This window comes from Juglans microcarpa x Juglans regia, chromosome 3D (assembly GCF_004785595.1).
Source record: "Juglans microcarpa x Juglans regia isolate MS1-56 chromosome 3D, Jm3101_v1.0, whole genome shotgun sequence".
Classification (NCBI taxonomy): Eukaryota; Viridiplantae; Streptophyta; class Magnoliopsida; order Fagales; family Juglandaceae; genus Juglans; species Juglans microcarpa x Juglans regia.
In genome coordinates, this window is record NC_054598.1 from 205,354 (window position 1) to 231,600 (window position 26,247).

General features: G+C 37.1%; 1 protein-coding gene across 4 annotated transcripts; it reads left to right on the forward strand.

Moving 5' to 3' along the window:
• The first annotated feature begins 1,173 nt into the window (after positions 1–1,173).
• On the forward strand, positions 1,174–25,433 carry LOC121254463 (squamous cell carcinoma antigen recognized by T-cells 3-like). Of its 4 annotated transcripts, XM_041154511.1 has the most exons (17): positions 1,174–1,513; positions 1,596–1,729; positions 6,797–6,854; positions 9,405–9,620; positions 13,621–13,896; positions 14,104–14,238; positions 14,323–14,448; positions 17,483–17,527; positions 17,687–17,794; positions 21,046–21,188; positions 21,286–21,409; positions 21,748–21,822; positions 22,458–22,820; positions 22,898–22,990; positions 23,953–24,109; positions 24,523–24,527; positions 25,008–25,433. In XM_041154511.1, the coding sequence occupies exons 1-17, from the start codon at positions 1,250–1,252 to the stop codon at positions 25,260–25,262; spliced, it is 2,577 nt and encodes an 858-aa protein (XP_041010445.1). In that variant the 5' UTR covers positions 1,174–1,249; the 3' UTR covers positions 25,263–25,433. The 4 variants fall into 4 exon arrangements, with proteins under 4 accessions (XP_041010445.1, XP_041010443.1, XP_041010442.1 ...); XM_041154509.1 differs by lacking the exon at positions 24,523–24,527 and having other exon boundaries at positions 13,708–13,896; positions 25,022–25,433; XM_041154508.1 differs by lacking the exon at positions 24,523–24,527 and having other exon boundaries at positions 1,175–1,513; positions 25,022–25,433.
• Positions 25,434–26,247: the final 814 nt, after the last annotated feature.

A 26,247-nucleotide genomic window follows, 5' to 3' on the forward strand; every position in this document is an offset into this window, starting at 1 on the left:
TGATATCCCTTCCTCTCTCGCCCAAACCTCTCCAGTCCAAGTCCTGTCCTCCTCTCTTTGTAAATCTTCAATCATCCTTCCCTCATGTCTTCAGCTCCCAACTCCTTTGAGAATTAATCTCCTTGTAAGTATTATATTTTTAATGAAGAAGTTTATTTCATATCTCTTTTCTTTAATTTTCCTCATGCATATGGTCGGTTATACCGCCTGCCTACTTTGCTATCATGCATATGGCCGGACTTACCGCCTTTAATTCTTAAATAATACATAATATTCTACTAATACCTTATTATTTTATATCTGGGACACGCCTTTGGTATCAGAGCCATTGGTGATAGTATTGTTATTACTATTTTATTTTATTGCTTATTTTATTGCTATTGATATTTCTATCTTATTTTCCTGATATTTACGATGGATTTTTATTATGCTCATAGTACTGGATTTCGCGATTTGTATGAGTTAAAATGTACAGAATATAATTTAAGAATGGATCTACAAATCTTGATGGATAATATAAAAGATCTTAAAAGATAACAACAATTAATGAGGCAAAATTATACATTAATGATGACTAAATACCATGTATATCAAAGTAGGCAGTCTGCAATAGAATACTATGAAGCTGATTGCACTTTCCTTAGAAAAGAAATTAATGCCATAAGAAACCATCTAAAATTACTTGCTTTATAAAAAAAAAAAAAAAAAAAAAAAAAAAAAAAAAAGAGTAAAGAATCATTGATACAAATTTTACAAAGATAACCCATAACTAGAGAGAAAAATGTATATTGGGAAGCTTGTGTTGGTAAGTCAAGAAAAACCGATGGTCAGCCCATTTAAGCCAGAGGGCTCTCAGGGTGGTCCCGGTGGTGTTCCCTCAAGTTCTTAATCTACTTATTTCTCTTTGGAAATAGAAAATTTTTGTTGAAAATCTGAATCAATGAATTCTTAATGAATATTTTTACAATGTTATGTATGATTTCAATTCCCTAATAATTATATATTTTTAGATTTTTTTTATTCTTAATTTAATTATATATTTCAATTTTTTACTAATTTCTAAAATTGAATCATTACAAAATATTAAAAGGTGAATTTTGACCAAATATATATATATATATATATATATATATATATATGTTATTCTTAAAAACGTAATAATTTTAAAAATATGATTTGCTGTAAAAGAGCCCGAAAGAAGAATCGCATTTCCTAGACAATAGGGAGGACAGTTTGTGGCGTAATTCCAATGGAGGAAACCCTAAGCCAAGAAGGAGAAATCAATTCAATACCACCAACTTCTGAACAACTTCAAGAAATCATTGTCAACGGAGACCCACCAATACCGGGGTCGGCCCAAAACCCTACCTCTACCGGTTCAGATGGGCCTGACTCCGAGGGCGAGTCGGGGTCCGATTCTGACTCCGAAGACGATGCCGAGCAGAACCTTCAGCTTCAAACTTTGGAGGCGGAGCTTTCCTGCAACCCTTCCAACTACGAAGCTCATGTACAGGTATGAATAGTCTGTTTTGTTTCTCAGAAAACCCACCAAAAGAAAGCGAATATGTATATTCTCTAATTTTGTTTCTTCTCAGTACATAAGGCTTCTGCGGAAAATGGGTGGCATTGAGAAGCTAAGACTAGCAAGGGAAGCTATGAGCGAGCTCTTTCCGTTGACTCCTACTATGTGGCGGGAATGGGCTAAAGATGAAGCATCTATTGACTCTGGGTATCATTCTATACGTTTCATTTCAGGAATTACTTTTGCTTTTAGTGCATCTTCAAGTTTATTGTGGTTTTCTCTTGGAGAAGAAGTGAGGAAAAGAACAATTTATGCTGTATCAAATGCTGGCTTTTGAAGTGTTCCGCGTGTGTTTGGACAAATAAGTATCAACATTGTCATTGAGTGTTAGTTTAGCGGAAATCATGAAATTAGATTAGTTCATGATGAAAGTTCAAAAGAAGTGGAAAACATATACGATTCTCATTGATAAATATTTCTGTGTACAGTAATGAATATATATACTGAGGCTCAACAAAATCTTCTCCTAGTAATATTCTCTAGCACCTGCTGTGCATTTCAGAAAGCAACCATATAACAGAGGTTGTTACAAGAGTGTCGGCCACTTGCAAAACAATTCACAAGCCATACCCAGAGGGTAGGCACCATCCTAGTCTAGCTGATTCCAGAAGGATCTTCTTGAGAGGCATCTGATGTGGTGGATTTGCTTGAGGAAGCTGAGGTGGTGGGGCTTTTTGCAGCAGCAGTAGACAGCTCAATATGCCCCTGCAAGTTTAACGGTGTATCAACAACCGTGAGGCTTGTTCATAGCAAGTGAAACCGAGATGAAACAATTGGTTTTGTTAAAACATCAGCTAATTGATCTTTGGAAGGAAGAAAGGCCACTTGAAGTGTTTTGGCCGCGACTCTATCACGCACAAAATGGAAATCTATTTCCATGTGTTTATTTCTTGAATGGAGGATGGGATTAACGGAAAGATAAGTAGCACCAGGGTTGTCACACCAAAGATTTGGTGGTTTTGGAAGGAAAATACAGAGTTCTTGAGGATGGACTGAACCCAGAGTAATTCGGCTGTGACATTTGCAAGGGCCTTGTATTCGGCCTCAGTGCTTGATTGAGCAACAATTTGTTGCTTTCAGGAACTCTAGGATACTAGATTGGGGCCAAGGAGAATACAAAAGCCACCGGTAGAGTGGCGGTTATCCGGGCAACCCGCCCAATTAGCGTCAAAAAATGTTTGCAGCTGAAGGGAGGTAGATTTTTTGAAAAAAAGTCCAAAATTTAATGTGTGCTTGAGATACCGAAGTAATCTCTTGTCAGCTTGCCAATGGGATGCTTTTGGATCATGCATGAACTGAGAAATTTTATTTACTGAAAAAGCAAGGTCTGGGCAAGTTAATGATAAATATTGTAGGTTGCCCACAATGCTTCTGTAAAGGGTGGGGTTAGAGAAACAAGCATAAACAAGCTCCGATTTATAGGAGTAGACAAATAAGGAAGGATCGGACTTGGATGGAAGAAAACCATATTTACAAAGTTTGGAACTGAGTTGTGCAAACCATGCACGGGGTGCTTGCTTGAGGCCATAAATAGCCTTTAGCAAGCGACATACATAGTGGGGATGGTCAGGGTAAACAAAATCAACGGGTTGGGACATATACACAGTTTTGGTTAAGTCACCATGGAGAAAAGCATTTTGGATGTCTAGTTGTCTTAAGAGACCAACCAAGGGAGACAACAAGAGAGATGACTAACCGAATGGTAGTGGGTTTAACAACGGGGCTGAAAGTCTCTGAGTAGTTGACGCCCTCTTGTTGATGGAAACCCTTAGCAACTAGATGCACCTTTCGGCGTTCAATGGTGCTATTGGCACAATGCTTTGCCCAGAAGACTCACCTGCAACCAACAACAGTAGATAAAGGGGGAGGGGAATAAGGGTCCAGGTGTGGTTTTGGATGAGAGCTTGAAACTCAGTGGTCATTGCATTTCGCCATTTAGAAAAGCGGGAAGCCATAGTGAAACAACTTGGTTCTTCAGGTATTTCAAGAGATGAGGTTAGGGCATGGCGTGGTGGAGGATATGGGATGTGACCGAGATATTTTTTGGGATAGGAGGAATTTGTTTTAGATCGGGTAACGATGGGCGATCGAGGGAGAGGAGGTTGAGTGTTGGTTGAAGCAAGGGGGTGAGGATTAGGGGCTATTGGTATGGGGAAGGAGGGTCTGGTTGAAGGGATTGAGGTTGAAGAAGGATGAAAAGTCAAAGATGATGGGTTTTGTGTTGAGAGTGGGCCAATTGTTGTATGAGGGGAAGATGGGCTTGGTGATGAGGATGGGCTGTTTGTTGTGTGGGTAGGAGATGGGCCGAGGGAGTTAGGCGATAAAATGGGTAGAAAAACATGTGAGGACTGGGAATTTGTGGAGGTCGATGTTAATTGTGATTTTATATACGGAAAGGAATTTTCGTTAAACAACACATCACATGAAATGTATATTCGGTTAGAATGTAGATGAAGACACTTGTATCCTTTATGTATGGGGCTGTAACCAAGAAAAAGGCAGGGTAAAGAACGTAAATGAATTTTATGGTTATTATAAGGCCGAAGATTGGGCCAACACTCGGATCCAAAAACTTTGAGAAAAGAGTAATCGCGCTCTTTTTTGTAAAGAAGTTGATGAGGAGATTTATTTTTGAGAGACGGAGAGGGGAGAAAATTTATAAGGAAAGCCGCGGTTTGGAAAGCATTGGCCCAAAACTTATAAGGAAGAGAGGCCATTGCAAGAAGGGCAAATCCCGTCTCAACTATATGATGATGCTTACGTTCAACCACACCATTTTGTTGGTGTGTGTGAGGACAAGAGAGGCGATGAGAAATTCCTTGAGAATTAAGGACACGGGTGAGGGATCTAAATTCCCCACCCCAATCACTTTGAACTTTTTTTTTTTTTTGGTGTTAAAAAGACGTTCAACATATTGTTGAAAAATGAGAAAAATGGAAGTAGCATCACCCTTTGAGGCTAAAGGATAGAACCTAGTATAACGGTTAAAATCATCAACAAATGAGATATAATAACGAAAGCCATCTCTTGATATATAAGGGGATGGACCCCAAACATCCACAAAAATTAAATACAAAGGTCTTAAAGACTAAGTACTAGAAGATTTAAAAGATAATTGCCTACACTTGGCAAGAGGACAAGTAGAACAATAAAAATCATGTTGAGACGGAATAAAAGGTAAACATTTGGTGTGTAAAAACAAGTTCAAGGTTGGGATGGACAAGCCAATTGTGCCATTTTTCAACAGTAGTACATTCACCAATGAAAACAACTGGGGCAGATTTTGAGAAAGCTGGAGGAGGAAGTACGTAGAGGCCATCATACGTTGGTCCCTGGAGAAGCAATTTTTCCGTCCGTTTGTCCTTCACAAAAAAGTAAGATTCATGAATCTCAAAGAAAACAAAGTTCTCATGACAAAATTTTTGAACTTAAACTAAGTTTTTGGTGATTTGGGGAACACGAAATAATTCATGACGAGAGAAAATAGAGTTTGAGGAAGAAAATTGAGAGTCACCGATGTGAGTGATTGGGAGGGCAACGCCATTGCCAACTTGGATCTGCTCATGTCCAAGGTAAGGTTCACTGGATAGACTGAGATTGTTGAGGTCCGAAGTTATGTAATTTGAAGCAGCAGAGTACAGGTACCACTGTCTATCGGAGAGGGGTTGTGAACTTGTATAATGAGCAGATAGAGAACGGGGTGGTTCAAATTGATAAGCCTGGTCGAAACGGTGATAGCACTGAAGTGCGACATGGCCAACTTTGTTGCAGACCTAGCAGGTGGGCTTGTTTGTTTGTTGGGGTGAGAGTGAATGAGATGGAGAGAAACAACCTCCTCAAGAGCGGCCACCGCAAGTGTTGTTTCTGCCCCCACGATAGGTGTTGCGACCACGAGCTGAGTTTTGGTAGGGAAGAGAGGTAGTTATATTAGCATATGGTGTAGGTAGAAGACCATGTTGAATGGTTGTTGTGAGAGAGGCACGACTTTCAAATGTAAGTAGGAGGTTGAAAAGTTTGGTTGAGCTAATAGGGGTGGCTCTTGTTGTCACCATAATGACAAAGGATTCATATTCTGAGTTTAGACCATTGAGAAGGTAAGAAACAACTTCAGAGTCACGGAGGGGCTCACCAACAGCAGTCATCGTGTCTAAGAGAAGGCGGACTTTGCGATAATAGTCAATCACCGAGAGAGAACCTTTTTTGAGGTTTGTGAGTTGATGACGAATTTGGAAGATTTTGGCCTAAGATTGTGAGGTGAACATAGCGTCTAGAGTAACCCATAGTTCACGGGAGGTGCAAGAAGCTATGGCCTAGGCAAGGATTGGTTCGGTGAGAGAGTAAAGGAGAGCACTGAGGAGCATTTGGTCAATGCGGTGCCACTGTAAATAAGCAGGATTTGCTTGAGGAGGAGAGGGTCTAGACATAGAAGGAGATGCGACTGGAAGGATAGGAGGAGGGGGAGGATTGGAGCCATCAATGAAGTGGAAAAGCTCTTGACCATGGAGGTAGGGAATGATTTGTGCACGCCAAAGTAAATAATTATCGGAACCAAGCTTAACAGACACGATGTGAGAGAAATTGCTAGGGAGTTGGAAGGTAGAGGTATGGGAAAGTTCTTTTTCAGAAAAGGATTTATCGGCAGCCATTGAAGGGAGTAAGCAAGAATAGAGGAAAGAAAAAGAAAAAAGGAGAAGAAAGAAGAAGGACATTAGTCGAATTTTAGCTCTGGTACCATGATGAAAGTTCAAAGGGAGAGGAAAACATATACGATTCTCATTGATAAATATTTTTGTGTACAGCAATGAATACATATACAGAGGATACTTATAAATATATATATATATATATATATATATACACACAGAGGTTCAACAAAATCTTCTCCTAGGATTATTCTCTAGCACCTGCTGTGCATTACAGAAAACAACCATATGACAGAGGTTGTTACAAGAGTGTTGGCCACTTTACAAAACAATTCACAAGCCATACCCAGAGGGTAGGCACCATCCTAGTCTAGCTGATTCCTGAAGGATCTTCTTGAGAGGCATCTGACGTGGTAGATTTGCTTGAGGAAGCTGAGGTGGTGGAGCTTTTTGCAGCAGCAGTTGACAGCTCAATAGTTCAGTTTCCTTCTTATTTACAATTTCACATGATTTTACTCTTTAGTATAACTCTTAGTTGAATTTGTTGCAATTCTATATACTGAGTTTGCAGGCCGGAGGCTGTTCATGCAATTGAGAAGCTTTACGAGCGAGGGGTGCTCGATTATCTGGTTTGTTTTGGTTCTTAATAACAGAGTCTTTTCCCCTCTTATTTTGTTCTGCATCATTATTTGAACATTTTATTTACAGGTCTTGCGACACACTGAGCCCAATTTCTCATTGCCTTTTACTATTTCCTTGTTTACATTTTTTTCTTTGATATTATAAAAAGCTTATCATGGCCATGTATGTGGGCTTCGCCTATTGTTATTATGAATAAATTCTACATTTACTACAAAAAGAAAAACTTACCAAAATTTTTGTTATGCATCATTCATAGGTTAAATGCATAGTGGCCTCATGATAATGAACTTGTTATATCTATTATGTTTATAGCCCCATGGGTGCGACTGCTCTCAGTGAGAAAAGTTGACTGTTAGTAACATCATATGCCATAAGTTTTCTTAGTTATATTAAGCTGCATTACATAGGAACATGTAGCACATTTGTAATGTTGCTTTGATGGCTTGAAAGTTGTTTTCTGGGATGTTAGTTGTCTTTCCAAAACTCTGATACTCATATTTCTGAACCATATTAAAACTTGTTCACTTCCCCTGAAAAGGGGAAAAGAAAATTCAATTATCTGAAATGACAAGAGCATGATATTGGATAGCAATTTATGTTTGTAGTCTGATGCATTTATCTTGGCTTTTGTCTGTATGGTCATGAGCCAATGTACAACTAAAATTTATGTTTGGAAGCCCTAGCTCATAACTATTAACTCTAGGAAAATTAGCTACTAGGCAAATAACCGATGCAGGAACTCCTAAGCCTGATTTTCTACACATAGGGAGTAGCTAAATTGACCTTAGCTGGAACTCTCCTTAACGGCTTCCTTATAAGAGGGGACTTCCCATTTGGTCAACTTTAGTGTAGTTTCTGATGTGATGTAACTGTTAAGCTTAGCTCTTTAGTTTACACTTTGTCCGAGACCTCGCTTCAGCTGATCTACGACCACCGCTAAATTTTTATTTTTTTTAATAAGTAAGGATATTTTATTGATATTGAAATAGGCATAGCCCAAGTACACAAGAAGTATACATGTGATTACACCTAGTTAGGAACTAGAAACGGATACAAGAAAATCATGAAAGTTGAGACCATTAAAGTCTATAACAATGGCCTACCTAAATAAATTCTTCCAGAAAAAACTCTTAAACTCTTCCAAGGAGCGCTCTCGATCCTCAAAATCTCGGTCATTCCTTTCACTCAAAATGCACCAAAGTAGACAAATGGGAGCCATCTTCCACACATCTGCAATATGTGGTAATCCCTTGATCCCTCTCCAACTAGCTAATAGGTCAACCACTCTCCCCGGCATAACCCATGCTAATCCCATTTTGTTGAAGAAGTAATTCCATGAGGCCCTTGCAAATTCACAAAGTAGAAGTAAATGATCCACTGTTTCGCCACTATTTCTGCACATACAACACCATTCAATAAGGGTAAACCCACATTTCCTTAGGTTGTCAATGGTCAAGATATTCCCTAAGAATGCAGTCCAGACAAAAAACTTAAGAGGTGCTTTACTCCTCCAAATGCTCTTCCAAGGAAAGTGATTACTAGCTTGAGTAGTGAGAACCTCATAGAGAGAGCATACAGAGCTAAGCTTTCCTTGTTCTAGACGGGCGACGAATCAAACTAGAACTACTCGGTTGGCTCTTTTCTCCTTGTTCTGAAGACTTCCTGAGAGTATAGATAACTTTTAATAATAGAATGAAAGTAGAAGAAATACTTCTTTGAATAAAGTAATAAGATTCAGAAGAAATCTTCTTCACAATAGAAGCAATGTTCTGCTAATGCTCCTGTCAACTTACTTGATGCAGAATGTTCTGCAATAAAGTATGAATCTCATTCTCTTGCATTAGTGACAGAAGTATATTCTTACAAGAGAGCAAATCTTCTTCATGATTCTTATTTTTATTGAGGGAGGGGAGCCCCAAAGGGGCAAACAAATGCTAGTATCGATGACAAAAGCATGATATTGGATAGCAATTTATGTTTGTAGTCTGATGCATTTATCTTGCTTTTGTCTGTATGGTCATGAGCCAATGTACAACTAAAATTTTCCTTGCCTAGTATCAAGGCTTTGGCACTTCTGCATTTTAATTGAATAAATTTTAAAACAACCCCTAGGTGTTGACTCAAGTGGTAAGGGCCTTGGTCTTGGCAGTATGCTGCCTCCAGGTCTAAGGTTCAAAACTTTGGTGCAAACAATTTCTAGGGACCATGTCCCAATGGTGAAGAACCGATGATTGACCTCATCCTTGTGATGAGGACGCATTTACATGGGTCCAGGGTTTAACTGCTTAAAAAACATGATGCATTTGCATGGTCTTTGAGATTCCTTGTCATCAAAAAATTCAGTAAGTTTGAAAATGATTCTTTTTTGTGGAAAAAATTAGTTTAAGATTTTACATGTGAACATTTAGAATACTGATTTTGTTTTGGCAGTTTCCCTAGATTCTGATGGAAGAATTATTAACCCATATTTTGCGTCCATGTGGATGGAGGTATTGCTTGAAGATTAAGACAATTGCCTATAATGTTTTCTTATGCAGTCTGTCTCTCTATGGTGTGACTACTTGAGTTTTGTTCTCAAATCTGATGAAATGGTGTGTGACTGCTCGTCTGCTGATATTTCAAAGGCAAGAAATCTGTTTGAGAGTGCTCTCACAGCAGCTGGTTTGCATGTTGCTGAAGGCATTAAACTATGGGAAGCATATAGGGAATTTGAACAAGCTATTTTTCAAACTATTGATCCGTCTGACATTCAGGTCAGAACTTGTTGGGTAACCTGTTTTATGTTGTTTGTTTATATTCTTATTGAGCAGAACAATCTAATTAGCATTTTAAATATGTTGTTCAATATCTAAGTGGCAATGCTCTAGCCCTTCATCTTCGGTTCTTGTAAACTTTGTGGAGTTTTTATGTTATGTGTTATCCTTGCTTTTAGAAGTAAAATGTTTTACGTCCTGGTGGTATTTCCTCGTGACACAGCCATTACACAGCTGAAGAAATATTATTTTGTTCTGGCATCTCAAGATAATGTACATTTCCCATGGAAAAGTATATGGAGGTCTCGCGTACCTTCTATCCTTGCTTTTTTTTTGTGTGGATTGCGGCACTTGGAAAAATTCTACCCATGTATAATTTAAGGAAGAGGGGCCTCATTGTGATGGATTGGTGTTGTTTGTGCAACAAGCATGGAGAATCAGTGGAACATCTATTATTGCATTGTGAGGTGACGAGAGAGCTGTGGAACGGGATACTTAGTAGAGTGGATGTCGCGTGGGTTATGTTGGCATATGTGGCTGACCTGCTTGCATGTTGGAAGGGTCTACAAGGTTGTTCTCAGGTAGCAGCAGCTTGGAAGATGATTCCATTGTGCATTATGTGGTGTACTTGGATGGAAAGGAATGCATGGTGCTTTAAAGATAGGGAGCGCACAATGACGGAGTTTCAGAATTTTTTCATACACACTTTACTCCTATGGTTTTCAGCCATTGTTCTTAATGGAAATAGCGTACATGAGTTCTTGTGTCTAATTTAGCATTTTGAGAATGTATTTAGGTGTTTTCTATTGTATACTCACTGTGTACATGGGCTATGCCTATACTCATTCATATTAATAAAACTTACTTTTTACTAATCCAAAAAAAAAAATATGTAGAAATATCGTTTCTAGGCTACTAATATTTAGTACTTATATTGCATGCATAAGGATGTTTTTTTTTTTTTTTATAAGTAAACGATTATATTGATACGAATAGGCATAGCTTAAGTACACAAGATGGTATACAAAAGGTAAGACCTATTGAGGGAGAAGAAATGGAAACAAGAAATTCATGAAAATTGAGACCATGAAAATCTACAGCTGTGGCCCATAGAAAAAGAGTGCTGACAAAAAATAATCTAAGTTCTTCTAATGAATGCTCATTGTCTTCAAATGGTCGGTCATTTCGCTCCTTCCATAGGCACCACATGATACAAATCGAAACCATTTTCCACACTGCTAAGATTTGTGGGAGACCTTGTAGATTTGTCCAATTGGCCATGAGCTCAATCACTGTGGCAGGCATAACCCAAGCTAGTTCTAACCTGCTGAACACTTCCTTCCATAACGTTCTAGCAACCTCACAGTTCAACAGCAGATGATCCACAGTTTCACCACTTTTCTTACACATACAATACCAATCTACTATGATCACCTTGCGCTTCTATAGGTTATCCATCATGAAGATCTTACCCAATGTTGTTGCCCATACAAAAAATGCCGCTTTGGGAGGCGCCTTATTTCGCCAAATCCTTCTCCATGGGAATTGAGTATTCTGTGGATGTGTGAGGGACTTGTAAACAAAATGGACTAAGAATGTACCTTTATCGGTGGGTATCCACCACATCATGTCAGCTCCTTGTGTTCTCGGTATCATGGTGTATAGAAGACCAAAGAACTCCTCAATACTGCCAACATCCCAATCTTGGGCCGCTCGAGTGAAATTCACGTTCCATTGGACTAGGTCCCCAAAGAACTCCATACAATTAGCCACTGATGCATCTTTCTCACATGCAATCCTAAAAATTGAAGGGAATGAATCTTTTAGGGCTCGATCTCCACACCACAAGTCAGTCCAGAATTTTATTCTAGACCCATCATCCAACACCAGCTGAGTGTGCCGAATAAAAATCCCCCACCCTCCTCTAATGTGTTTCCTAATACCCACTCCATAAGCCCCATGAACCTCCCTAGTGCACCACCCCCCACATACCTCCATATTTAAATTCAATCACCGACTTCCATAGGGCTTCCGGTCCCTTATTATATCTCCACAACCACTTCCCAGGCAAGGCTCGATTGAAAATCCTCAACTTTCTAATACTCAACCCAGCAAAAGAGAATGCTTAAGGATATTTATAGTGTATGATTAGTGGCATTGATATTTGAAGGTGAAATTTGTGATCATGGTGGGCTGGTTTTGAGAATTGACAAATTGTGTTGCATCAAATGTAATTATTAGGTATTTTAATTTGTTTTTCGTATTGTATGTTAATTTGTTATGCTGAAATATGTTAGGAGAAGATTTTATAAAAACCCTTCTTTTCTTTCTTTTTTGATAAGTAGTCAATAATACTTACCAAAAAATAAAATAAAATAAGTAGTCGATAATGTTATTAATGTAAAAAGCTTTCTTTTCTGATGAAATTAGTAGAAATTAGAAGCATGAATAGAGTTTTTGGTCGGAAAAATGTCGGATAATAAAATTTGAAGGCCCTCAAATAATTTGGAGGATTTATTGCATGGAATATAAATTCTGTAATTTCTTTTATCAGAAATAAGAATTAATTGAGGAATATCTGTAATTTCTGAGTATTATTGAGGGAAATGGAGTTTTGATCATGAGGTGATAAAAACTCTGTGATCAAAACTGTAATTCTGTAACTCATAATTTAAATATTTTAACCCTTGATAATATATCATTTTTATTGTTTATCATGTTCCCACTTTTCATACACATTCAATATATGACCAAATGATGACTCCTAGAAAAAATTATACTAAAAGATGCCAAGGAAGTAGTAGTGAAAGGTTACTTGCACAAAAAAGGGGGAAATGGCGAAGGTTGTAGTCATGATCCTAACTGGTGTTGCCATAGAAGAAGCATATTTTTGAAGGCACATAAGGATTCGGGCAATCTTAGGAGGGAAGGCCCACCATGGACTCCCATGGTTATGTTTTATTTTTTTTTTCTTATAAGTAAGAGATAAATATTATTGATAGGAATGAAATAGACATAGCCCGTGTACACAAGAAGTATACAGAAGAACACCTAAAAACATTCTAAGAGCGATAAATTAAAGACAAGAAATCATGAACATTGTCTCCATTTAGTACAATAGCAAAAAACCAAAGCAGTAAAGTGTGGAGAAAAAAATTCTTCAGCTCCGCCATTGTGCGTTCCTTATCTTCAAAGTAACGCGCATTCCTTTTCGACCAAATACACCACATGATACACAACGGGATCATCTTCCACACTGCTGCGACTTGACGACAGCCTTGCATCTTCCTCCAACAACCCAACAAATCCACCACCCTCAAAGGCATAACCCAAGCAACATCAACCATTTGAAAGATCTCATCCCACAACACCCTTGTTACCTCACAATGCAGTAAAAGATGATCCACAGATTCTCCATTCTTTTTACACATATAACACCAATCCATCACTACGCATCCCCTCTTCCTCAGATTGTCCGTGGTCAATATCTTTCCAAGAGCGGCATCCCATACAAAAAAGGCTACTTTAGAAGGCGCATGAGACCTCCAAATATTCTTCCAAGGAAACAGAGTACGATCCTGTTGACAAAATTTTATAGTACGCCTCATTTCTTGTGATTTTTAGACCCCCACGTTTATGTAAAATGACTTAAACTTGTAATTATCTATCTTCAGACTTGGCCTACAAATGAGTTGTTCGTGATTGAACATGATTCCTGTGTAATCCCCTAATATGTGTTATGTCACTTTCTTGGTTTAGATAAGTTACCGTACTTTGATGCTCCAACTCTATTTACTTGAGTACTTGCAATCTTTTTGGAGAATTTTACAACAAAAGTTTAAATTGTGGGTCGATCTAAATGCTCAAATGACAATAGTCTTTTCTATCGATTTGATAAATCTACTTATCAGTGGCATTGACTAGAAAGTCTACTGTATTGCAAGAAATAACATTATTTTTTGCACTGAGATCTATACGTAACAGGTTTTCTTATGTCTAGGCAAAAGAAAAGCAGATTCAGCGCATACGAACTCTATTCCACCGTCAGTTATCTGTTCCTCTTGTTAACATGAGGTCAACGCTTCAGGCATATAGGGCTTGGGAGATGGAACAAAGAAATGATCTTGCTGTTGAATCTAGTGACCTGGATGGGGTTCCTTCTCACATTGTCTCAGCCTACCAGAGAGCCTTAGAGGGGTATAATGCTCGTGTTCATCTTGAAGAACAGATTTTGAGGCAGGATATGCCTGAGTCAGAAAAACTTCAACAATATATGGTATATGTCATTCAAAATCAGCATTTTACTTGCATTATGTGATGAAGTAATATATAGTTTTGAAATTATGTTCTTCTGGTACCTTCTCCATGAGTTTAGAGTATTCTTTAGATTTCTTATTTTAACTTACTGTCATTTTTAGCCTTTTATTGTTTGTGCTACAGTGGTATCATATTTTTAGTTGGTCCTAAACAGATGATTTTGCAGATCTACTTGAAATTTGAACGGTCTTCTGGAGACCCAGCCCGGGCACAGGTTCTGTATGAACGTGCTATTGCTGACTTCCCTATATCAAGTGACCTCTGGCTTGATTATACTCGCTATTTGGACAAAACCTTTAAGGTTTTCCATCGTAATTTCTTACTCTCAGGTTTTCCCCAAGATACTTACTTGCAATCCAAGCCCTTATGTATTCTTTTTCTTCAGGGAGGCAATATTGTTAGAGAGGTTTATTGCAGGGCCACAAAGAATTGTCCCTGGGTTGGGGAACTTTGGGTTCGATATTTGCTCTGCTTGGAACGTGGCCATGCTTCTGAGAAAGAATTAGCCGCTGTATGTATCAGTTGGTACCTTTAATAGGTGCGGTTGTTCTTTGATTGGAATTCTTTTTAACTTTTTGACCTATTATGATTAACAAGTGTTGTAATCAAACCTTAACATCAAGTGTTGCATTTGTCTTTCCAAGCCTCAATCACAGATTTTCCTTATTTTCCATTTTCTAAAAGCTACAGACCAAGGAAATAACGACTTCAAAGTTAATGGATTTAATCTGCTAGGGCATCCTAGCCAAAAACAAAAAAAAAAAGTAGGGCCAGAGTGAATTCTAATTTCTATAGTTTTTTTGTTTTTGTTATCCTTTTTTCACCTTTAGGGGAAAAGTGACATGCCTTTTATACATACCTTAGATTGGAATGCATAAGTTCTTAAATGCAATTCAATCATACATTTGAAATCCTTGAAATTTTTATGAACTGTCAGGTTTTGCCTCAATGCTTTAAATAGAAGAAGATTAGTTAATTCAAGAAAACTCATTTTGGCCTGTGAGATTAATTAAGCATAATTCTTTTGAGGTTCTTCTCTTTTCTCTGGGATTGATAATATAGTATAAATACTCTTAGTTGTAGCACCTCCTTCCCATAGTGCAAGGAATGCCATGTCATACCATTACATGGTGCAAGGTATTAAGAGATCTATAACATTAGTAACCCAAGACCTAACTTAAAATATCCTTTTACAATAGTGCAGAATGTAACAAAATTAAATATACTCAAAGTAAACAAATATCCTCAATGTCACCATGCCAACATAAGCCAAAACCTAACAACTATGTGTTGAACACTTTTTATACGCTCGACTAGGTCATGGGCTTCACTTCTGGTTCTGGCTTGCCAACTCATCCTCATCATCATTACTTGGGACATTTAAAACATAAATACAAAAGTGAATCAAATACTCAGTAAATCATACATTAGACAGTAAAATATTCTTGAATAAGGTTTTTCCTTATGAGAAAATTATTAAATACATTTAAGTATTGCATACATATCATAAAGCATCTATTTTACACTTTTTACATGTGTAGTGGCCCACAACTCTAACCCTTGTGTGCATGGTTGTGCATTAATCCTACAGCCTTCAATGTAAACATCTTGATGGACCACACATTCTCACCGTCCTTTAGTGTAGCTTGCACATCTACCCATAGAATCGGTACCAAGCATCATCATCTTGCCAAATTAAAACATTAAACACTAATTCACTCATCATTTATTTCTTCCTAAATAGGTGTAATCTCTTGTATACCCCCCGTGTACTTGGGCTGTACCTATGCCTATTCGTTTCAATATAATATAATCATTTACCTATCAAAAAAAAAAATCACTCATCATTTATTTTCTCATAATTTTTGTAACATGAGCTTTTTCATAACATGAGAATAATTATACCTTTCACATCAAAAGCATTTGCAACATAAACATTTTCATTACTTTCAAATAGCACATGCATATATTAAATCCTTTGGAAACTCGGTTTTCATGACATCATATAGAAGGTGCATAAAAATGGGTTTACTTCAAAGGTAAAAATATCTTTTGATGACCAAAGGTCAATATAGCATATAAGTTGAAGAACTCTTTCCAAAATGTAATATTTTTCAATAATTGTTAAAGGCATAACATTATTACTTACCTTATTTCCTTAGCTTGAAAAATATTAAGACTTCTTTCGCAACTCAAGGAAAAAGCTTATATCCATTACCAATATTCCTTTTCACTCATGCTAATGTTTTGAGTCTTTTTATCATGGTTTTGTAAATAGATACAGATCTGATTTCCCTTTGCTTGACTTTCATTTTTAAAGAAGATAATGTTTTTATTCATAACTATTCACATAATACCTAGTAGGTTGACTTGCTACCTATGTAGTAAATGCTTGACTTGTTTCTGTGCATCTTAATGTTCTAAACATAACTTCACTTATTCTCATTCCTTCTATGATTGGTAAGTCTTTTTAGAAAAGTCACCAAATATCACTGACTTGAGTCATTAGAACTGCTGCCTTTTTCTTCACATTTAGCCTCATGAATAATGGAGGGTGCATGGGCAAATATTTCCAGCAACCATGCACTTGTGTTTTTGGTGACTCTTATGGCCCTCTAATACGAGATTTGTATGTAACTTTTATAGGTCTAATGTCACTATAGGCTCCCATGTTTAGGTCTGCAATTAGTCTATTCCGGTAAGGTTTTTATGTCTCAAAATGTTACTGAGAGAGTGTGTGTGCGCATGTGGGCTGTGTAACCAGCCTAGTGTTGATGGAGCTTTTTAATAGTTGTAACTCCAAGGTATGCCTCAATACTATGGCAATTTTGAGTCATTGTAAGCATAACTCATTGTTGTTAAAACTTTGGCTTAACTCTTAAAACTTCCCCTAATGAGAGTCCAAAGAATGAATTTCCCACCTACAAGGATTTTTTTTCCCTGCACATTTATGCAGAGTTAGCTTTCCTCATCATGCAATGTTATTGTATTGCTTTTGCTTTCTCTTTGCCTTTTGGTTACTTTGATAAGCTGAATATTCCCAATAAGTATATGAAGATATTTCTTCCTATTCTTTCTTCTTTTCCCATGCCTATTTCTCCATGGGTCATTAACTTTAGTATTGTTATTGTCTCTATTCTTATTACAAAGAGAGACCATGAGCGGTCAGTTGATGTGCTTGGAGTTTTCTTTCTTAACTCTTTACTCCATTGGTTGATACTTGATTGTAATGGACTTCAATGGCCTGAATATCCATGAATTCCTTGCATCCCTAATTAATCAGGCTTAGGAGTTGCTCTTGTATATGTCCCATGTACTTGGGCTATGCCTGGGTCTCATCAATAAAATTTGTATTTACTGATAAAAAAACAAAGAGGCCCTAAAAAAATTTAAGCTTAACAGTAGATTTTAAAAATCATAGTACCCTCAAGTCCATTATGCCGTCTTACCGATGTAGGGTTTCCACATCCTGTTCTCAAGTTATTCGGGGGAACTTACTTATCAGGGGAATAAACAATCTCAGGCAATTTTCTCATTGGTTTCAGGTATTTGGGAAGTCGCTGCAATGCACGTTTTCTACCATTGACGAGGTGTGGGTAACCTCTAATTATTTATTATACGTAACCTCCACATTTTCTTGTAATTTGTTGTTCATGGATCACTACATTTACATTTACATTTACATATTCATACATGCATACATACATCTGTGTGTGCTGACTATTCTATTTACTGGACGTTTTATTCAGTACCTGGATCTGTTCCTCACTCGAGTAGATGGCCTAAGACGAAGACTTTCATTTACTGCTGAAGTAGAGGATGTATTGAATTATTCATTAATAAGGGAAACCTTTCAGGTATTTTTATATTTTTTTGCCTTTCAGTTTTTTTCACACCTGATTTGGTAAAATTTGAATGTTGGGAGTTCTAGTTGCCTTGATGACCGTTGGTATCTCTTGGTCTGCTGAGTGAGGGTGGGCCTGATGCAGTAGGATGGTGTTAAGAGTTCGAATCTTTGTTGTTTGATGGTCACTACTGAGAAAAAAAGACTTACAAATATTATGTGATGGGTTTTTATCTATGTTGTAATCTGTTTGTACTCAATCACTTAGTAATCATCCGATTATTTATACAAGACAATAATATGATGAGAAAATGCTATTTATGAGTGTTTTATAAGTACTATAAATTTTATTATTAGAAAACGCAAAGGACATAGACCAAGTTTACAAGACTTGTGCAAGAAGAACTCCTAAATGGAAATAGGAAAAGATAAAAAAAACCATGAAAGCTTAGCTAGTTAAAATCTATAGTGGTTGCCCAAAGGAACAGTCCTTTCATCACAGTCTGGTGTGGCATCAAATATTGGAAGGGTAATGATTAAAAGGTTCCCATCATTTGTTTAAGTGTACTCTTTTGTATACTCCCTGGGTACTTGGGCTACGCCTATTTACTTGTTTTCATAAAATTTCATTTACTTATAAAAAAAAAAGGTTCCAATCTTTTCATGTCATTTTTTAAAAGGTTTACGAATATCATTTTTCTAAATACATATTTGAGAGTAATTGATTGAAGAGTTGCTGAAGTTGACTCGACCTATTAATTTTTGTTATTTTCTTTACTTGAACAGGAGGAATATTTTTTATTAGACACAACCCTGGGTAATTAAGCATAAAGTTAATAATTACGCAAATCAACCAGCTATATCCTATAAAGTCATTTATATGAATTTGAAGAAGTTTATCCCCACCCCCCCCACCCTCTCCCACTTTTCCAGTTAGAGTGACATATGGCTTTTGGTGTAAACCTTTTTCAGTTTTGATTATGTCACTTTTATTTGTGACCACGTTTAGGGGAGATAAACTAAACTAAAGGATCATTAGCTAAACTAAAGTGTTTGGTTTTTGACTTTGAGGTGGTCACCATATTTACTTTGCTGCATTTATATTACTACATGGGGTTGTAATCATGTGGGGTGGCATTACTTACCATCCAAAGGAGCATCGGGTGGCATCTTACTGATGTGGGATAAAAGAGTGGTGGAAATGATGGAGGATTACTCGAGGGACTTTATGGTGGCTTGCTCGTTTAAGAATGTTGTGGATGGATATCGTTGGGATGTTGCTGGAGTCTAGGGTCCAAATCTAGACCGTACTAGAAGTCTTTTATGGGATGAGTTGGCAAGACCAATCAGCAGATGGGACTTACCTTGGTGTATTGGCGGTGATTTCAACGTCATGAAGAGTTCAAATTTCACTTTTCGAAATTGGCCACAATATGCTCTCCTATTCAAGGAGTTTTGCGTATTCAAAACTTGCAATTTTATTTTATTTATAGGTAATAATAGAATTTATTTCAAGTAAATAGGCATAACCCAAGTACACAAGATGTATACAAGTGAGTACACCTAGAAGAACTTGCAATTTTTAAGCAAAACCTTGCTTGGCAAGTGGCTATGGAGATACCATAGTGAAAGGGGGGCTTGTGGAGAATCATCAAACTGAAGCATGGTGAACCATGGGGACGATGGTGTTCCAATGAGGTGAGTAGGCCTTATGGTGTAGGGCAATGAAAGCATATAGGAAAAGGTTGGGATACATATTTAAGATATATCCGCTTTAAAATGGGCGATGGATCCAAAATTAAATTTTGGCACGATGTATGGTGTGGCAATAGGGCACTCAAGGAAACTTATCCACAAGTTTATGGTATAACAAGAATGAAAGGAACCTCGATTACGGACCTCTTCATACTCCCTAATGGTATTCCCCAATGGAATTTTACATTCCTCAGAGATGCACAATATTGGAAAATTAACGCATTCTCGGAGTATATGACCTAGTGTAGTCCTCCCTTTTGTTGGGGGGAGTCGAAGACAAGATCTTTTGGTGCCTCTATAAGAAAGGGAAGTTCATAGTCCGCTCTTTCTACCAAGCCATGACAATACACAATATAATCCATTCCCATGGAAGAGTATATGGAACACAAAGGCACTCCTAAAGGCAACATTTTTGCTATGGATGGCTTCTTTGGGAAGATTTTCACTCTAAAGAACTTAAGGAAACGCCAAATCATAATCATGGATTGTTGTATGTGAAAAAAGAGTGGAGACTCTGTTAACCATCTACCACTTCATTGTAAGATTGCCAAGACATTGTGGAATGAAGTCTTTGTTCAAATGGGATTAGCTTGGGTGATGCCAAGATAGGTAATTGACCTCCTAGCTTCTTGGAGAGAAATTCGGGTTAACTCTTAGGCCTTGTTTGTTTTCAGAGATGAGATGAGATGAGTTGAGTTGAGATTAAAGTTAAAAAGTTGAATGCAATATTGTTAGAATATATTTTTTAATATTATTTTTGTTTTGGGATTTGAAAAAGTTAAACCGTTTATTTTATTTTGTGTGAGAATTTGTGAAAGTTCTAATGATAAGATGGGAGGTTTTCAACATTTTCAAAGTTTTGGGTTTTAGTCTTGAAAACAAACCAGGCCTTAGATTGCATCAATATGGAAGATGGTTCCAATATGTTTATGGTGGTGTATTTCAAGTTAGAGGAGCAAACGAAGTTTTGAAGATCAAGTGCGGTAAATGGATGAGCTTAGAAATTTATTTTTCAATACTTTACTCTATTGGTCAATTGTAATTGATTTTCATGGCATGACTTTTCATGAATTCCTTGTATCACTAAACTAGCACGCTTAGGCGTTGCCCTTGTATATGCCCCGTATACTTGGGCTCTTGCCTATTCTTATGATCAATAAAATCTTATTTACCGATAAAAAAAATATTAGTACATCTTCTTGGTTTCGCTGTTGGTTCTCATTGTAGTTTGTATGATTAAGCGACAAAAGTATTGTTGTTTTGATAGACTTTCTTACTAATAAAAAAAAAGGTATTGCTGTTTTGGCCTTCATGAAACTTTAAGAGTGTGTGTGTGTGCGTGCGTGTGTGTGTAGATATATAGATAACCAGATATTTTGAAGTGTGAGATTTTCAATTATGGTTATCGATATTTTTAGAAGTAATAAGCTTGAATTTTTCATCGAAATTTCCTTAAATCCTTTTGGTTTATTACTTATAAAGAAAGTTCTTTTGTTTTTTTACTTCCAGAATGCGTCGGAGTACTTGTTACAACACTTGAAAAACACGAATGGTTTGGTGCATTTGCATGGTTATTGGGCCCGTTTAGAGCTAAGCCTGGGTACAGATTTAGTTGCAGCTCGTGGAGTGTGGGAGGATTTGCTCAGGATCTGGTTTGACCATATCTTTTTCTACCATATAATTTCTGTCATCCTTTTTTTCCTCCTGTTTTTCTGAACATTTCTGTCAACCTACTGCTTGCTTTCACAGCGGTTCAATGTTGGAAGCCTGGCAGGGTTATATAGCAATGGAGATTGAATTGAGTCATATTAATGAAGCTAGGTCCCTCTATAAGAGATGCTACAGTAAAAGATTCCCTGGGACTGGTTCAGAGGTATCATTTTTTCTTTTATAGAAACCATTTGCATAACTTTTTTGCTTAGTTTGCTTGCTAACTCCTTTAATTAAATAGGGATTTTGATCTTCATGAATAGCAGTAGCAGATTTTTACATAAATATTCATAAATCTAGTAGTAAGCAGTATTCAAAGAATAATGCTTTGGTGTTTGCCAACTCTCGTAGGGTAGCTTTTCTTGCACTCTGCTACTCATCTCTCTCTCTCTCTCTCTCTCTCTCTCTCTCTCTCTCTCTCTATATATATATATATATATATATATATATATATTTTGGATTAGATGATATCTCCCCTTCCTAAAAAACAGAATCGTTCAGGACATCTGCCGTTCATGGTTACGCTTTGAAAGGCAATTCGGTACACTGGAAGATTTTGACCATGCTGTACAAAAGGTAAATTCCTTTCTGCTGCTGTTTATTGGTACCGTGTTATCCATGGTGTTGCCATTGTTTTTGGATTAGGAAGTAGTGTTATTAGTGTATATAAAGTTCCAAATGCCTTGAAGAAAAGCAAATTACACACATAAATTGTCATGAGGGCACATTACTTTATTCTGATAGAATAAAGAATCTCTTGATTCTTTATGACTAACAGATTGACAGATGCCACCTTCACTTGAACGAGTTGAATATTGTGCCTAAGCCTTCTGAATGGGATTTTCCACTTCAGTTGGTTGAAACAGCAATTATCCTTTATTGGGTTGAAACTGGAACATCTTAGTACCTTTAGCTTAGGCATATTGAAGGTAACTGGATGTGTTAAAAAACTGAAAAGTATGATCATCATAATATTTTGATTCTTTCTTCATTGAAGAGAACTGTTTGAAGAGTTTCTCCTTCCCTTGGTTACTTTGTTTTTAAACACTACCATTTTTTGCAAAATGGATCCTGTTTTGTGTTTGGGTTCTTTGGATCTGTGCTATATCTGAAGCGCCCGCCCACATATCAATTCTCTATCGATATAAATTATAGGTCTCTGTGTGGAGTTCCCTTCTTGCTATACAATCTTCTCTAATTTGCCGTTTTAGGTTACCCCTCGCCTGGAAGAGCTACAGTTATTTAGGTTACAGCAGGAATCCAAATCAATAGTTGAAAGGGAAAATCCTCTTAAGAAGAATGCTCGTGAAAAGAGAAAGCCAGGTTCAGACTTAATTCAAGAACAGTCTCTGGCAAAGAGGCAAAAAGATGCAGCTCAAACTTCAAAGAAATTGTATGGGAAGGATAAAGCCCAAGACTCAAACTTAGTCGAGCCAAATAAAGTGAAAGAAATCAATGCCGAGGTTGAGAACGAAAATAGCAAAAACGAACAACAGATGAAAGATGCTATGACTGGAAAAACTAAAGTATACAAGGACCAGTGCACTGCATTCATATCAAACATTAACCTTAAGGCAAGTACAAACTCTCCCCCTCCTTTCCTTCTTAATCTTGGACCAGTGCACTGCCATTAATGGTTAAACTTTTGCAGGCAAACTCTGAAGATCTGCACAACTTCTTCGGTGATGTTGGTGGAGTACATGATATCCGTATACTGCATGACAAGTTCACTGGAAAATCAAGGGTTTGTCTCTCATTGTTATACCTTTTTGTTTCTTTCAATCTTCATGTATGGCATTATGCACTTTGAATCTTCAAATGCACCTTTCAATCTAGTGGTTTTGGTTACAGCGGTATCACAAGCAAGTTTACTTTCATCATGCATTGGCAAAAAAATTAGTATTAATGCATGATCTTTTTGCATTGGTTGTGGCTGAGTTTACTCCATCAAGCAAGCATGAAGTTCTTTGCGTATGCTTTTAATATTTTTTCACAAGGCTGAAGTGATCATAAATGGTAAGTTGGAAGGTTAGGGTGGATGCTTTAGAATATAAAGGTTTTGGGATAAAAATTTGCTCTTGTTTTCATAAGTAATCAAATACTTCATTAAGAAAATGCCAAGGGTGTAGCCCAAGTATATAGGATATATTCTTTCTATTTTTTATGACAAGGAAACCCGGGGACCATGCAAACACAATATGTCTTATACCCTTTTAAACCCCAGACCCATGTAATGCGTCCACATCACATGGATCGAGTAAATCGGTGGCTTTTCATCCACAGTGGTTGGTCCAGTTTCAGTGAATGGGCTTATTAAAACTATCTTGTCATATGAATTTGTGGTGATAGAATCAAATTCATGGACTGTACAAGCCAGCTTGAGTTGGCCAGATGTCTATTTTTTTTTTTGGGGGGGGGGGGGGGGGGTTGTCCCCCTAAGTATGCGCAATGTGCTTAGTCCCACGTAACCAGGAACGTGAATGTAGTTTTGGGTGCCTGCCCTCTCTTAATAACAACCCCCGGCCTGCCCCGCTTAAGGGCTTTGCTGCTGGTGCAGAATACGAGACTTAATATGCTGTATAAGTTCGGATTAAGATCTCTTTAATGGTGGTGCACATTTAGCATACTTTTTTTTAACTTCTATCCACAACATTGCATGGTGATCTTTAAATTTTAGTGTGGCGTTTAAATTTTTTATTTGTAAAGGGACTAGCGTACGTGGATTTCTCCGATGATGCACACCTTGCTGCAGCTGTGGCAAAGAGCAAACAGATGTTACTTGGAAAGAGGCTGAGCATTGCTCGATCAAATCCAAGGAAAAGCAGAAAAGATTTATCTGGCCATGATTGTCAAATGGAGCATGGTAGGCTAATGGATTGTATTTTTCTTGACTTTGTGCATGCATGTTAGGGAAAATATGCTTGTGTGTGTGGACTTGTGTGGTGTGCTTGCAATATGTTGCGTGAATTTCTATGGTTGTCCAAGCGGTTGGTCCGTAATACAGATTAAAAATTTCAGGTGTCTTGCAGTGCTCACATACCTTTGTGCCAATTTCAATAGTTGCCCAGTTTTTTATTCTTCGTAACAAAGGTTGTGTATTGCCTGCATTAGTTGCTTTATTGTAGAAACGTTCAACTATCCAATATCAGATGGACCAGTGGGGCAAAAGATGTTTATGTTAAGATGGTAAAAGTAGTAGCATATCAAATTATTTTTAATTGAAAAATTATGAAAGATGGAGAAAATTATAGAGGGGTTGAGAACAGGGATGAATAGAGTTTGTAGTATATCTGGGAAGGAGGGTTATTAAAGTTCTTTTAACTCCAGATGATGAGTATATTTTAACATTTGGAGACATATGATGTTCACATATCGTGTTAAAGTTAATATGTTTTGTGAACTTTATTTTGTTGTTTGAACTTTGATGTCGAACTTGGCCTCCAATTCTTATAATTTTTGTTAAACCTCTTTAACTTACATAACTATAATTTATGGCTTATGTACGTGCCCTCACCAAAAAATTAGGTAAATGTTTTTGCATCTCTGTACTTGTCAAACAAAAATTGCATCTGTACACTACAGTTCGGACTTTTTTCTGTTTCTTAGAATTGTTGTGATGATCTGATTGTTGGGTCTCCCTTTGATTTAGTTTGGCCTTAATATTTACTTCTATGCTATTATTCGCTATGCTCCTTTTTTTATAGCTGCTGTTTTTTTTTTTTTTTTTTTTTTTTTTTTTTTCCTCCCCTGACTTCTGTGAGCTAAAAAATGGCAGTCGATGCGACTGGGGATCTGCCTTGAATGCATCTGTTGAAACATCCAAGGAAGCTAGTCGGGCACCACAATCTGCTAATCGTAGACGTGGAAATGTCAATATCGAGATTATGGGGAAGAACACATTTGCAGTGCCAAGAAATGTTAAACCACTCGGTTGGTCTGCAAACAAACAAGAAACTGAGGGAGATGGAAAGCCCAAGTCCAATGACGAGTTCAGGAAAATGTTCATTAAAAACTAGGGTTTGTTCTTGGCGTCACATCACAAATTTAACTTAGTGAATGACAATTCTCTTTATAGGATGAAACAGAGCATAACTAACTGTGTTAAGTGTTTGTTCTATGGACAATTCGTCTTCTTACCACTTTCTGCAGTTGCACAATGGAATTAGCGAGGGCATGAAATTGTTGTCCATGTCTTCCTCCAAGGGTACAATAGCAAAATCGTGAAAGAAACCTCCAACTAGAGAGAAGCAACATCTATATAATTTTCAAAACATAAAACTTTGTTCTCGCGAAGCCACATCATCAACTATCTCACCAAATTTTTTTTATTAAATTAAACTTATATAAATACGAATAAAACAAAGGTTGTCTGAGCATTAAAAAATAAGTTGCTTTTAATAATTGTTTATATTTAATAAATTTTTAGGAAGTCCAGTGAGTCAGTGACCCAACAGAAGTAATAAGGAAAGGAAAATTAATTAAAACAAGTATCCGGACCAACAGGCCAGGTGATGATAATAAAGTGGTTCACAGCTTGTAGCGTGAATGAAATAATAGATCATGAAATTAGTTTTTGATCAATGACTAAATAATAAACACAAAATCTTTTGATGTTTTTGTAAAATAATTACCTTACGTTTATAGTGCAGAGAGACCCACTCGTTTGGTGAAAAAGATATTTTAGGTACTGTTGGTTGGATGATGCACAAGTAGCCAGTAGGTTGCTGAAACCCAATCAATTGGCATGTACCTTAGTTATATCCAACCAAAACAACACATACATGTGTGCGTGGCTTCATTTTTGTTTGGTTAGTGGTACTGTTGATTTTGATGGCTTCTTCTTATTCCTTTGCACGCTCTGAAATTGTGTATGCAAACTCTGAAAGCTACGTCTATATATATACCGGATGACTTTTGGTTACCAATGCTCCAACAACAAAAACAAACGGACATTAATACTAGGGTGTATATCAAATATGCATTCTAAATTACATGCACATC

Bases quoted from the DNA above. Each gene is read 5' to 3' on its own strand.
- LOC121254463 (XM_041154511.1), top strand. From the start codon at position 1,250: ATGGAGGAAACCCTAAGCCAAGAAGGAGAAATCAATTCAATACCACCA. The intron at 6,855-9,404 runs GTTTGTTTTGGT...TTTCTTATGCAG, and splicing joins GAGGGGTGCTCGATTATCTG to TCTGTCTCTCTATGGTGTGA. The intron at 14,449-17,482 runs GTATGTATCAGT...CATTGGTTTCAG, and splicing joins CTGAGAAAGAATTAGCCGCT to GTATTTGGGAAGTCGCTGCA.